Raw genomic sequence first — 14,080 nt, 5'->3', positions numbered from 1 at the left:
GAAGGGTGGCTGAACACATGCTAAGGAAATGCGGACGGATCAGCTTCTGTCTTTCGCTTGCTGCTTCTGAGCTGCATCTTCTGCTTGTCACACTAAGCGTCGATTATTTAAAAGCCTGTTCAGCAGCTTTCCTTTTGTCTCATTGCCTTGTCTTGCGGGATGTTGAAGTGTCTCTTGCGGGATGTCAAAGTGTCTCTTGCAGGACATCTGGGCTGAATATTACTTTCCTTATTTTCTGAATTTGCATAGATTATTATTGTTCTCTTGTGAATCCTTTTTTGCCTTCTTTTCTCTCCAACGCTTTCATGTCTTTTTTTGACACGCTACTCTTTCTTCTTCGCTTTGTTCATGTGCCATTTAGAATGCACACCATTTTAAAGAACTGGGAGCACATGAAGTGTATCTGCCAAAACCATTCCAACAACTGCGAGGTTAGATGTCTGTGAACTTGTTTTAACACTAGAATTACCAGAGTCTACGAAAAAACTCGTAGATCCGGCCCACCTTAAAACCGTTCTCACCTCTCTTTTGTCTTCTAAATGTGCCGATTAAGAGGAGCAGCGAGCAGCCGGCTATTCCATCCCCCACCGTCGCAGAACGTTCACTAAGTTTTCCCAGCTCATGCCTTGTTTGATTACCTGGGAGTGACTGAACTGCTGGAGTTTTAGAATAGAAATAATAGATCGCTATTTGGAATACATGCATTTCATGCGTGTTCCGTTTCTACAGTAATCTGTGTAAACACATTGCTAAAACAGAAACTTTTTCATATTTTAGTAATAAATGTTACAAAATGTAGGCATAAACTATAGAATGTGTAAAGCCCGAGTTCCTAAGATCAAATAAACACTTCCACAAAAGCTTCACACACCATGTAACAGCTTCCGTGACGTAGCGCGCTAAGATTTGCCTCTCAGACCGAGTAGCTTTTCTCTGCCTCACAAACATAAGTTCAATTCCCCGCTGGGGATAAAGTGTTACTTCTTTTTTTTCTTTTTAACCTCAAACAGACATAAAATTTGTAAATTGGTATGCACTGTCAGTTAATGAGATCGTTATATTTTCATGTGGGATGCTCCTTTTCAAATATTTTTTTAACAATTGAGATTGCAATTAACATGAACAACTGTCCTTATAACTTATTTTTTTCAAGATCCTTAACACACAGACAGACAGAGCACTGCGTAATACAGAGACAGACAGGCAGAGATATACAAACAAACAAGGAAGGCACATGTACTGAAAGAAAAAAAAAATCAACATGTGCGTTGTTTCTGCAGCACTGAATAAGCTCACCTGCTCTAACATCACCCCTCCCCCGATCTGGCTCTCTAAGTAACAGCGCAAGTACAGACGCAAACCAAGTGTAATCAAGAGTCCTGGTTTGATCCCCACTCACTCCTATATTTGCCGTTTTCAGTAGTAAGCTGCTCTTTTTGTTAATATTATACAGTACACACATGCACTTGATTTGTGTCTGTACTTGCGCTGTTACTTAGAGAGTCAGATCGGGGGAGGGGTGATGTTAAAGCGGGTGAGCTTATTCAGTGCTGCAGAAACAATGCACATGTTGATTTTTTTTTTCTTTCAGTACATGTGCCTTCCCTGTTTATTTGTATATCTCTGCCTGTCTGTCTCTGTATTACGCAGTGCTCTGTCTGTCTGTGTGTTATGGATCTTGAAAAAATAAGTTATAAGGACGGTTTGCTGACTTGGAGCACCACTGCCTTACTGTGCCACAGAGACGCCAGTTCGATTCCCAGCTTTGAAGAAAGTGTTTTTTTGTTCCTCAAACGGACATTGAATTTATAAATTGGTATGCACTGTAAATCGTTAACTTTAAAATGTCAATCGTGGTTATTTCTGTTGATTAATTCATGCTTTTTTACTTAGAGTCAGAACAGGAGCTTTTTCAGCTTATTCAGCTTCTGATCTGACTCAAACAGCGCCAGTATAACTTCACACCCAACCTGACGCTGTTCGTTTTCAAATAATATTGCATTACTTCGACGATGTTTTCTGATTGGTACTATTCGCGTCATAAAATGATTTCTTCAAAACGTCACATATATTTGTCTCTTTCTTTTTTTAAAATGTGCGTTGTAGCACTCAGCAACTGGTCACCTACATGTTCTTGCGCACACTAAATCAGACAGCGCTATATGCAATCATCAGATTCAAATGTTAACAGTTATATAGCACAGAATGGAAATCAGCAGTTCTTAGCATTCCACCTACTGTAACTTGCTTTCTTTTTTCTTCGGTTATAGTCTTGAATAAAAGTGCACTTGTTTTGTTATACTTTTACATCAACATATGTTCCTGTGTTTGAGCTACATGGGCATGCTCAAAAAATACACGTATAATGCCACGAAAAGTGCATGCAGACACTTCAGTTCGCAAGCATTGGTACGACAATGCAGTTACAAGTACACTGCAGAGCTTTAGCGCGTCTTTATGTGAAAACAGCAACAGATGGGGAGTGTCTGATGATTGCATATAGCGCTGAAGTTACTGCTCTTTACTATGCTTTCCTCTGCATGTCCTGGAGTACAAAAGAAACAGCATACAGCAACACGTGGGGACTGGCAATACTGGGGGAAAAAACCATGCGGTCGTATGTATCGTGATACACTGCAGAACAATAGCGCGTCTTTATGTAAAAACAGCAGTGTCAGGTGGGGGGCGGTAGGGATGGATCCTGAATGCGACTGAGACAATGAAAAGTGAATTTTAAAAAAATAAAGCTAACCTTTACAAATATCATAAATTACACCGGCTGTTACAGACTGAAATCAAATGTATCATTTTATTCTAAAATAATGAAAATAAGAACACTTCTCAAATGGGAGTTGTGCAGGATCGAACTCATGATCTTCTGATTCCCAGTCAGCGACTGATACTGTTACGCCACGGAAGCAGTGATAGTTAAGTCATGTCAATGTCTTACACTAAGACGGGTTTTTTTGGCGGTGGCTTTTTTTTTGTACCTTTTGTGAAAGTGTTTCTTTGATATTTGGACTTCAGGCTTCATACATTATATAGTTTATGCCTACATTTTGTCATTTGCTACTAGAATATTGTAAACCGTTTCTGTTTTAACAAAGTGTTTACACAGATTACTGTAGAAATGCAACACATATGAAATGCGTGTGTTCCAAATAACAATCTTATTATTTCTACTCTAAAACTCCACTTCACTCCCAGATAATCAATCAAGGCATTAGCTGGGAAAAGCTTGTTTACGTTCTAAGTCGTTGGGGGGATGGAATAGCCGGCTGCTGGCAGCTTGTCTTTATCAGTACATTTAGATGACAAAAGACGCTGGCGGAGAGGTGAGAAAGGTTTTAAGAAGCGATTTAAGGTGGGCCGGATCTACGAGTTTTTTCGTAGGCTCTGGTAATTCAAGTGTTAAATTGTTTGCAAGTAGGGCATGACGTGCAAAAGTCACCGTTCCTAAGGTTGTAATGTCTAGTCTTGCGTGACGTCAGTGTCTCTCCGAAATGATCACGTCTCGACCCAAGATTTTTATATTATATATATACAGTATATGTCTGCGTGTGGAAGTGTGTGTGTCTGTCCAGCACGGAAGTGACAGGTGGAGTCGGGGTAAGGGCTCCACCTCCGAGGAAACAGAAAACTCGCTTAGCCGCTAATAACACAAGCGGGGCCAGCACATCAGGAAAATGAAACCTCAGGAGAAAGAAAGTCGCTTAGCCGCTAATATCGGCAAAACGGTATCCATTTTACTTTTCCTCCCGCCGCTAATACAGAAGTGAGACGAGCATGTCAGCAAAACGAATCCTCCTAGGAGAGAGATGCCCAGAGTAGTTCCCTTCAATTACCCGATATCTCTACATTTCAGTTTTTTTTTCCTGACAATTTCAATAGTTTCTCGGACCCCAGGCTTTTTACAGTATAGGCTTACACAGCTAGTATATTTTTATATATATATATATATATATATATATATATATATATATATATATATATATATATATACGCATATATTATATACAGTACACCCCCAAAATTCGTGGGGGTTACGTTCCTAGAGCACCCGTGAATTGTGAAAAACCGTGACTTTTGGATGTGGTTAAAAAATGCCTTTTAAATGCCTATTTTTTATAGTTTAAACCCTAAATACAGTATGCCCCCAAAGCACTTTAATTTCATTGCAAACTCAGCTTAATACATCAATATATTACCTAAAAAATTACCTTAATACATTACCTAAAAAAAGAATGTAAAGGTAAACCGTCTACTGTACAGTACTGTACTGTTATGTCTCCTGCGGTGCTTGTTACTGCTATACATACTGTAATTCATGCAAGCGCATTTTCTTTAGTATGCGCTGTCTTTTTCTTTGTTATGAGTAAATACATAATAATTTAATTTAATTAAAATACAGTAAAATGTACAGGTACTCACCAATGATGAATGATATTGATGATGATGATGAAGTAGCTGTGCAGTACGATGCAGAGCATTTACAACTCCTCGGGTGGCGCCTCTTCTTCAGGCGCTTAAGAAGGAGTCATATCTTTGGACAGGTCTTCTTCTGGTGGGGTTTCGTGTTGGCTTTTCTTTATAGGTTTCATGAACATTGTGATGGGAAGTTGCTACATTGTCTCAAATTGTAGCAAACTGCTGGTACAATTTCCTTGCTTTCTCACGGATGATGTTACTGTCCAAGGGGATGTTCTTCTTCCTGCAGTCAGTGATCCACAATGCCAAGGCAGATTCCATCCTGACAATATTTTTATTCCTTACGGTCGTTACCTTTTTGGCACTATCACAGAAACTTACAGATACGGTACTTTGTTCTTCTTTATGTAGTGTGCGGTGCTTTCATTAATGCCATAGTGGCGCGCTACTGCAGCATAACTTTTTAGTTCCCGGAGCAAATTCAGTTGTTCAGCCTTCTCCTGGAGTGTTTTAAACTTCTTCTGGTGTTTAGGCTCAGTGCCAGAAGCCTTAGAAGGTGCAAGGCGTTTCGGCGACATCTTGTGCGTTTAACAATAACAAAATGAATACAATAACAAAATGGAAAACACGAGGACATTCAGCTGGAGACGCGTCACAGGGCAGCAGTCAATCAGCAGCAAGAAGAAATAAATAACGCTCTTTCACCATCCAAAACCGCGTTTCCCTCAGCGGTTGCTTCCTGTTCTCTACAGCACGGTATTGCCACGAAAAAAGCCATAAAAGATTGCGGAGGATATTTACACTTTCCGCTAACAATTAACAGTTAGGTTCTAAGGAAAAATCCGCGAATGACCGAGTCCGTGAACCCTGAACCGCGACTTTTTTTTTTTTTTTTGGCTAACAAACAGCTGGAGCACCAACAGACCATAGACTATTTTATAATTTAATCAGTTTGTCATGCTGCTTGCCACCTACTTACACAATCAATGAAATATGTAAGTATGGCTGCAATTTTTATAATCTATTTATGCAGAAAAAATATTTTTATTTCATTGATTATTTTATGTGCCCAGCTGATTGAAATGCTTTGTTTTACTTTTCACTAATGAATACTGAAGCGGTTTTTGGCAGTGCACCCCAGAAAAAATTATGCTAACATGTAAAGGGAAAATTTTTGCAAATAGTATATGCTGTGTGCCATGAAATTAATTGCTTACATGTTCTCTCATGTTGTATCTGACTATTTGTGGCATTTGGAGGTAAGGCATTAGGAATGCATTATCAGGTTGTAAAGTTGATGAGCATTCAGGGAGAACAAAATGATTCAGACACCACTTGGTGTAGCCTTGGTGGTCATAGTAATGACAAAATGTTTGGTGATCCTAGTGTTAATCATATGACTGGTGTGAAAGTTTAACTAAAAATACACAGAAAATACTGATGAAAACTTGTATGAATATCAGGCAAGTATTAGCACTATAAATATAACATTAATGTTAACATTTCACTGACAAAAAGCTATTCAAATTAAATATGTATTATTAAAAACAGAATAAATGCTTCCAAACTAAGCTTTGTTTAGCATGTTTTACTTTTTTTAAAGAAAGAAAGAAAGAAAAAAAGAAAGGAAGAAAGAAAGAAAGAAAGAAAGATAGAAAGAAAGAGAAATTAAGACAGTATTTAATCTTTCTATCTAAATTAACTTTATTAGGCCTACATTTGGCTTTGAAGTTCAGTAAAGGAAATACATTTTCAAGTAATAATAATAATAATGCATTTATAGGGGCACTTTACATTAGCAGTAAATCTCAAAGTGCAACATAAAAAGATTAAACAAAGGCAAGGCAAGATAAAAACACAGATTTAACAACAATAATTATAGCATTCTTGTTAATATGCTTTCCTAAATAGAAAAGTCTTTAGCTGTTTTTTAAAACAGCCCACAATCTGCTGTGTTCTCAGGCTCTCTGGTACGGCATTCCAGAGCCGTGGAGCAGCGGCTGCAAAGGCTCGGTCACCCATTGTATGAAGTTTGGTCACAGTGGGGCAAAGGCGGTGGGTATTTTGTAAAACGGAGGTTTCTTGTACTGGATTGTAATATAAGGAGTTCTTTAAGATATTGTGGAGCATTTCCATGGATACACCAGTGAGTAAACAAACAGAGTTTGTATTCGATACGGAGATGGATAGGGAGCCAATGAAGTGACCGAAGGATTGGTGAGATATGTTCATATTTCAGCACCCTCATCAGGATTCTTGCAGCACTATTTTAAATTTGTTGAAGCTTTTGAAGGCTCTTGTTGGGTATCCCGATGAGGAGTGCATTACAATAGTCCAGTCTGGATGAGACAAAGGCATGAACCAGCTTTTCAGCATCACAGAGGGAGAGGTAGGGACAGAGTTTGGCTATTTTTCGGAGATGAAGGAATGCAATTTTACAAAGGTGATGGATATGTATATCAAATGACAGATGGGAGTCTAACTTGACACCCAGATTTGCAACAGAAGGGTAGAGGGTAATGGTACTGTCAGAAAAGGAAATACAATTTACAGAGGAACGAAGTTGATGGGGGTGCCAATTAAAAAAGCTTCAGTTTTGGTGCTGTTCAGCTTGAGGAAGTTCTTGGACATCCAGGCATCAATCTCATCCAAGCAAGAGGAAAAAGTTGATGGAGGTGTAAGAGAAGTCGAATCCAGTCTCACATAGAGTGCGTATCATCGGCATAGCAATGGAATGAAACTCCATGCTTGCGGATGATGTGACCCAGGGGTAGTATATAGATATTAAAGAGGGTCAGCCCAAGGACTGATCCTTGTGGAACTCCACAGGTGACAGTGTGGGTATGAGATTTAGCATCCCCCAAGGCCACACACTCAGTCCTGTCTGTAAGATAGGACTTGAACCATTTGAAAGTAATGCCAGAAAGTCCAATTGTATAGTGAAGATGATGAAGGAGAATATTATGATCTACTGTATCAAATGCAGCTGTAAGGTCCAGGAGGATAAGGAGTGATGGAGAGCCCTGGTCAGCAGCCATCAGGAGGTCATTGGTGACTCTGACCTGGGCTGTCTCTGTGCTGTGAGAAGTTCGGAAACCAGACTGAAATTTTTCAAACAGATTGAATTTTTTGAGGTGATCCTGAAGCTGAACCAAAACAACCTTTTCCAAAACCTTAGACAGAAATGGAAGGTTGGAGATCGGACGATAGTTTGCTATCACTTCAGGATCCAAAAAGGATTTTTTTAAATGAGGTCTAATTTTTGCAGTTTTCAAGACCAGTGGGACTAAGCTGCTCTGGAGAGAGTGATTAATGATGTCAGCAATAAGTGGGCTTATATCTGATACATTAGCTTTTATCAGAGGAGTAGGAAAAGGGTCCAATGAACACGTTGAAGGTCGCATCCTCTGTATGATGTCCTCAACTTCTTTAACTGTGGTACAGAGGAACTGGGAAAGGCAGCCCATTGGCTTTGATGTAGAAACATCCAGCCATGGAGGGCTGGAGGCAGACAATGAGGAGTGGGTGCTGTCCACTTTAGAGGTGAAATATTTAATAAAATTATTGCACTGCTCCTCTGTGAAATTATTACGGAAAAAAAGTTGTTTGGAATTTCCAGGACTGTTGTTGATTAGGGGCGGCACGGTGGCGCAGTGGGTAGCGCTGCTGCCTCGCAGTTGGGAGACCTGAGGACCTGGGTTCGCTTCCCGGGTCCTCCCTGCGTGGAGTTTGCATGTTCTCCCCGTGTCTCCGTGGGTTTCCTCCGGGTGCTCTGGTTTCCTCCCACAGTCCAAAGACATGCAGGTTAGGTGGATTGGCGATTCTAAATTGGCCCTAGTGTGTGCTTGGTGTGTGGGTGTGTTTGTGTGTGTCCTGTGGTGGGTTGGCACCCTGCCCGGGATTGGTTCCTGCCTTGTGCCCCGTGTTGGCTGGGATTGGCTCCGGCAGACCCCCGTGACCCTGTGTTCAGATTCAGCTGGTTGGAAAATGGATGGATGTTGTTGATTAAAGTTGAATAGTATTGAGATCTGGCAGTGGTCAGTGCCCTGAAGTAGTTTTTTTGGTGGGACTGATAAGCTAATTTGTGGACTGTTGAACTGGTTGCAACAAAATGCCACTCGAGGGCTTGCCCAGCTGTTTTCATCTGTCAAAGCTCACTTGTAAACCACGGGGCAGATTTTACAAAAGAGACCACTCGTAATTTAACTGGGGCATGGGTCTCAAGGATGTTGTGGAGCCCATTATTGTAGTAATTGACTAATTCACTGACAGAAGAAAGGTGGGGAGCAATGAAGATCTTAACGTCAGCATTTAAATCAGTCAAATTTATTTTTTTCAGGTTCCTGAAGCGGATACAGTGCTGTGGTTTTTGTGAATTTGTGGGTAAATGCATTGAGACAATTTTGTGATCGGAAACACTCAGATCAAGTACTTTGAGGTCTGAGATGAGGACTGAATCAGTAATGACTAAATCGAGGGTATGGCCCTTGTTGTGAGTGGGGACCTCGACAAGTTGCCTCAGATTTAGGCAGTCCAGAAGCTCTAAAAGCTGAAGAGCAGAATAATTAGAGGGAGTGTCCACGTGAATGTTCAGATCTCCAAGAATCAGTACATTTGATGATGTTGTACAGAAAGATGAGAGCAGCTCATTCATTTCTGTAATGAAATCAGGGTGTTGTTTTGGTGGTCGGTAAATAAGAAGTATTGTTATAAAAAGTGGATGCTTGCAATTTATCGCCAGGCATTCAAACGTTGAGAATTTAGGAAGTGGGAGAAGTGATAATTGCAAATCAACCTGATGAATTACAGCCAGACCACCGCTACGTCCAGAGTTGCGGGCCTTTTCAAGGTAGGTGTACCCAGGAGGGCAGGACTCGTTGAAAACTGAGTATACCTTGGATTTATGCCAGGTCTCACTCAAACAAATAATGCCAATCCCCCTGTCTGCAATGCGATTATAAATTAGACAGGCTTTATTTGTCAGGAAATGGACATTAAAAAGTTCAACATTGATGTTTAGCGAGGTGTTGCTTTTAACCAGAGGACGAAGAAAGCTGAAACCCACTCCAGGCATTCCATCTCGCCTGGACTGCCGCCGAGCAATGTTTTTAGTCTCCGTGGTAAAGGCGCACAGATGACATGTTCGGGCTGCCACGGAGCGAGGTGCTGCTGACCATAAGGAAGGAATGGAGCTCCAGGTATTGCTGTAAACAAACTGCCGACCAGACTCCCTATAGATGTAGCGGGGGTGACGGAGGAGTCCAAGTTGTTTGATGACTGTGATGTCTAATGGAAGACTGTGGTTGTTGAGCTCCAACAGTTGCGATGGCAGATACTGAAGCATGCCGGCAAGCGGAGGAGATATGGCCCCGATGTAAATAGTCGGCCGTAGTCCTTATGTGTATAGTTGGACAGCTGTGGTGCAAGCTGCAAAGGACTCCAGAAGCAAGACAATCACCAAGATCCCAACGACAGAGCCGACATTCAGGAAATGTAATAGCAGGCCGATACAGGCCAGCGCCGATGACACAGCGTAAGTCAGGCCAACAAATGTCACAGGTAGGATTTCTCCAAAAGCAACGATATTAAACGCTGTAAGGTGTTAACAGCAAATTACAGCCGCTAGATGCTAAAATTCTGTATAATATCCAGAAAACAGCTAGAATTAAAATGATATTCAAGTAGTAAAAATACTTAAGTAATGAATATAGCATGGAGAAGCAGCGAACAGCCAGCGCCTGCGTCCTCTCCCAGCCGGAAGAAAGTGTAATTTTAACCATATAATTGATAAATTTATTTTGTTCAAACTTCTAATGCAAGTTATTTGAAGAACAGTTAACTGAAAATATGCACAGTATATATAAATTTTATATTTATGTGCATTATTTTAACCATGTTATATCTGTAAAAATGGACACTTATTGTATATTGTCAATAAGAACGGCAAGCTTCATTTTAATATACATATATTACAACAACATGACTATGAAAACATTCATATTATGAATATGAATAAATATATGAGATTTAAAGAAAAAAAAACTGAATTTACAGAAACTCACCTGGGGTTGGCATTTTCAGTACTATATAAATATTGAAGTAGTTTGAATTTTGTGAATTATTAAACCTGAGAATTGAATCTCTACATACCTGGTTTCCACCAGCATTGTGACATTCATAAACGCCAACAACACCATCAGCAAAATGGCCCAGAGTATCCAAACAATTGCTACCTTGCTGCAGAGCACCAAAGGCTATATCTTGATGATCAGGAACCCTGTTTAAAATGGACCAAAAATGCAATGTGAATCATAAATATGGTTATTGCTTACTTTAAATAATCATAAGTGGTTAAGAGAGAGATTAATCAAAAAGGCAATATGAAATTTTCAAAAACACAGTCAACACTTGGATTTTGATAGCTAATTTGGCATTGCTGCACATGGAAGTTTCCACTGTTCTTGCACATGCATACATGTGATTGTATACCCATTTTAAACACCAAAAGTAAAACTGAAAGTGCAACATCTGAATATCTATCTAATCTAAGTCCCTGAAGATGCTTAGGACTACTAGATCAAAATGTATGTAAAAAGCAGCAAGCAGTTAGACTGAATGCACCTTATCAAAAATGATAAAATAGAAATATATTTCTGTTCAAAAGAAGTTTGAATATAAAATAGGCGCTGTTATGTAACTTGCAGTAGTGGACAATAATCTAATCTGACTTCACTATCACAAAGATATCCAAACTGAACTTCCTCTGTCAACTTTAAATTAACGTTTACTATATATGATGAGCAATATAATTGGGTAAAGTATATATTTTTGAAATAAAATAACTGTAAAACTCTGGAATCCTTTAATTACAACTTAATACAAAGGCAGAACTGCCCATACCTGGAGGAGAAACATGAATGACAGCTAACTTTGTAGCGTTTACTGCACTGCAAATTTAACACTAGAATTACCAGAGCCTATGAAAAAACTCGTACATCCGGTCTACCTTAAATCGCTTCTTAAATATGTTCACACCTCTCCACCAGCATCCTTTGTCCTCTAAATGTGCTGATAAAAGACAAGCTGCCAGCAGCCGGCTATTCCATCCCCCCCACCGACTTAGAACGTGAGCGAAGTTTTCCCAGCTCACGCCTTGATTGATTATGTGGGAGTGAAGTGGAGTTTTACAGTGGAAATAAGAGATCATTATTCTAAAGTAATCTGTGTAAACACATTGTTAAAATAGAAACTTTTTCATATTTTAGTAATAAATGTTACAAAATGTAGTAGGCATAAACTATAGAATATATAAAGCCCGAGTTCTAAAGATCAAATAAACACTTTCACAAAAGCTTCAAGATTGATTCAACAGCTTCTGTGGCGTAGCACGCTATGATTTGCCTCTTAACGCAGAGCAGCTTTTCCTTGCCTCACAGACCTGAGTTCGATTCCCCGCTGGGGATGAAGTGTTGCTTTTTTTTTTCTTTTCTTTTAAACCTCAAACGGACATAAAATTTATACATTGGTATGCACTGTCAGTTACTGAGATCGTTATATTTTCATGTGGGATGCTCCTTTTCAAAAAATTTTTTAACAATTGAGACTGCAAACAACAGGAACAACTGTCCTTATAACTTATTTTTAAGATCCATAACACACAGACAGACAGAGCACTGCGTAATAGAGAGACAGACAGGCAGAGAACTCACTAGATATATAAGTAAACAGGGAAGCCACGTGTACTGAAAGAAAAAAAGAACAACATGTGCGTTGTCCCTGCTGCACTGAATAAGCGCAGCCGCTCTAACATCACCCCTCCCCCGATCTGACTAGATGGGGGGAGTGGTGATGTTAGAGCGCCTGCTCTTATTCAGTGCAGCAGGGACAACGCACATGTTGTTCTTTTTTTCTTTCAGTACACGTGGCTTCCCTGTTTACTTCTATATCTAGTGACTTCTCTGCCTGTCTGTCTCTCTATTACGCAGTGCTCTGTCTGTCTGTGATGGATCTTAAAAATAAGTTATAAGGACAGTTGTTCCTGTTAATTGCAGTCTCAATTGTTAAAAAAATATTTGAAAAGGAGCATCCCACATGAAAATATAACGATCTCAGTAACTGACAGTGCATACCAATGTATAAATTTTATGTCCGTTTGAGGTTTAAAAGAAAAGAAAAAAAAAGCAACACTTCATCCCCAGCGGGGAATCGAACTCAGGTCTGTGAGGCAAGGAAAAGCTGCTCTGCGCTAAGAGGCAAATCTTAACACGCTACGCCACAGAAGCTGTTGAATCATTCTTGAAGCTTTTGTGAAAGTGTTTATTTGATCTTTGGAACTTGGGCTTTATATATTCTATAGTTTATGCCTACTACATTTTGTAACATTTATTACTAAAATATGAAAAAGTTTCTGTTTTAACAATGTGTTTACACAGATTACTTTAGAATAATGATCTCTTATTTCCACTGTAAAACTCCACTTCACTCCCACATAATCAATCAAGGCGTGAGCTGGGAAAACTTCGCTCACGTTCTAAGTCGGTGGGGGGATGGAATAGCCGGCTGCTGGCAGCTTGTCTTTTATCAGCACATTTAGAGGACAAAGGATGCTGGCGGAGAGGTGTGAACGGATTTAAGAAGCGATTTAAGGTGGGCCGGATATACGAGTTTTTTCGTAGGCTCTGGTAATTCTAGTGTTAAACAGTTCTTTTGGCAATTTTACACTGGTATTGTCAAAGAAATGCAAGTCTACAAATGGCTATTCTGATAATCTGTCATTTTGGCTCATTCTTAATAAAGTTTTGTGGAATCTGATTGATTTAAGATTTTTAAATAAAAAGGTCTACTCAGATTACCGAGTTAGCATTTATTTGCAGGAGTTTAATATTTTTATAATGGTAGATTGACACCAGTTGTAAAGAAATCAGCAAGGTCATTAGTGCAAAGACAACAGAATACCTACAGCAACCAAAGCAAAAGATTTTGATTTTGTATGGGTACAAATTTTTTTGATTCTATAGTGAATCTCTTTCAGGCAGCTTCAAATATGTTCTGACAAACCACTAAACAACTCTGGAAAGGTAAGAAGATATTGCTCAGGTTGTTTTCAGCAGGCATGGGAAATCACAGGACTTTAAATGGAGATAACAAAGTAAAAGTAAAAAAAGCACTTTGGGGAATTAATAAACCTGGGGGATAAAACTCCCAAGGTCCTGGAAATACTGTGTTAATTTCCGTGGCAGAGGTCACTGCAGTTGTTTAAATGTTAAATAATTTTCATATAATACAGTGACACCATTAAGATACCCATTGTAAATATTTGTAGTCAGAATGTTTTGTGACAGACCCAACAGTGTAAGGTAAACTATGAAAAAAGAAGGGTCAAACACTTATAGCCAATGGTCTTTTTAATATAAAAAACTTTATGGAATGCTTTGATAACTCTGGCCAACAAGGATTTTGTCACAGAAAATCTTAGTGGTGTTTAATTTTTTCATTCTGATTTCATAAAAATATTTCAATAACCCATAATTTCGAGTTATGTGTTTTTTAAGGCTATATAGTATACTTACATTCACGGCATTCGTTAACCACCCATACAATCAGATTGTGACACAGACTACGAATGCCGTGAATGTAATTACCCCGATCTACA

The 14,080-nt window shown here is 39.3% G+C and overlaps 1 protein-coding gene across 1 annotated transcript in view; it reads right to left on the bottom strand.

Annotated features, from left to right (window-relative positions):
* Positions 1 to 14,080, bottom strand: part of galnt2 (UDP-N-acetyl-alpha-D-galactosamine:polypeptide N-acetylgalactosaminyltransferase 2) — a 324,782-nt gene that overhangs the window by 20,693 nt on the left and 290,009 nt on the right. Inside the window, exon 14 of the mRNA XM_028797339.2 lies at positions 10,579 to 10,705. Coding sequence (XP_028653172.1) covers positions 10,579 to 10,705 — 127 coding nt within the window. The remainder of the gene's footprint in view (positions 1 to 10,578; positions 10,706 to 14,080) is intronic.

This window comes from Erpetoichthys calabaricus, chromosome 3 (genome assembly GCF_900747795.2).
Source record: "Erpetoichthys calabaricus chromosome 3, fErpCal1.3, whole genome shotgun sequence".
NCBI lineage: Eukaryota > Metazoa > Chordata > Cladistia > Polypteriformes > Polypteridae > Erpetoichthys > Erpetoichthys calabaricus.
This window is presented reverse-complemented; position numbering and strand designations above follow the sequence as displayed.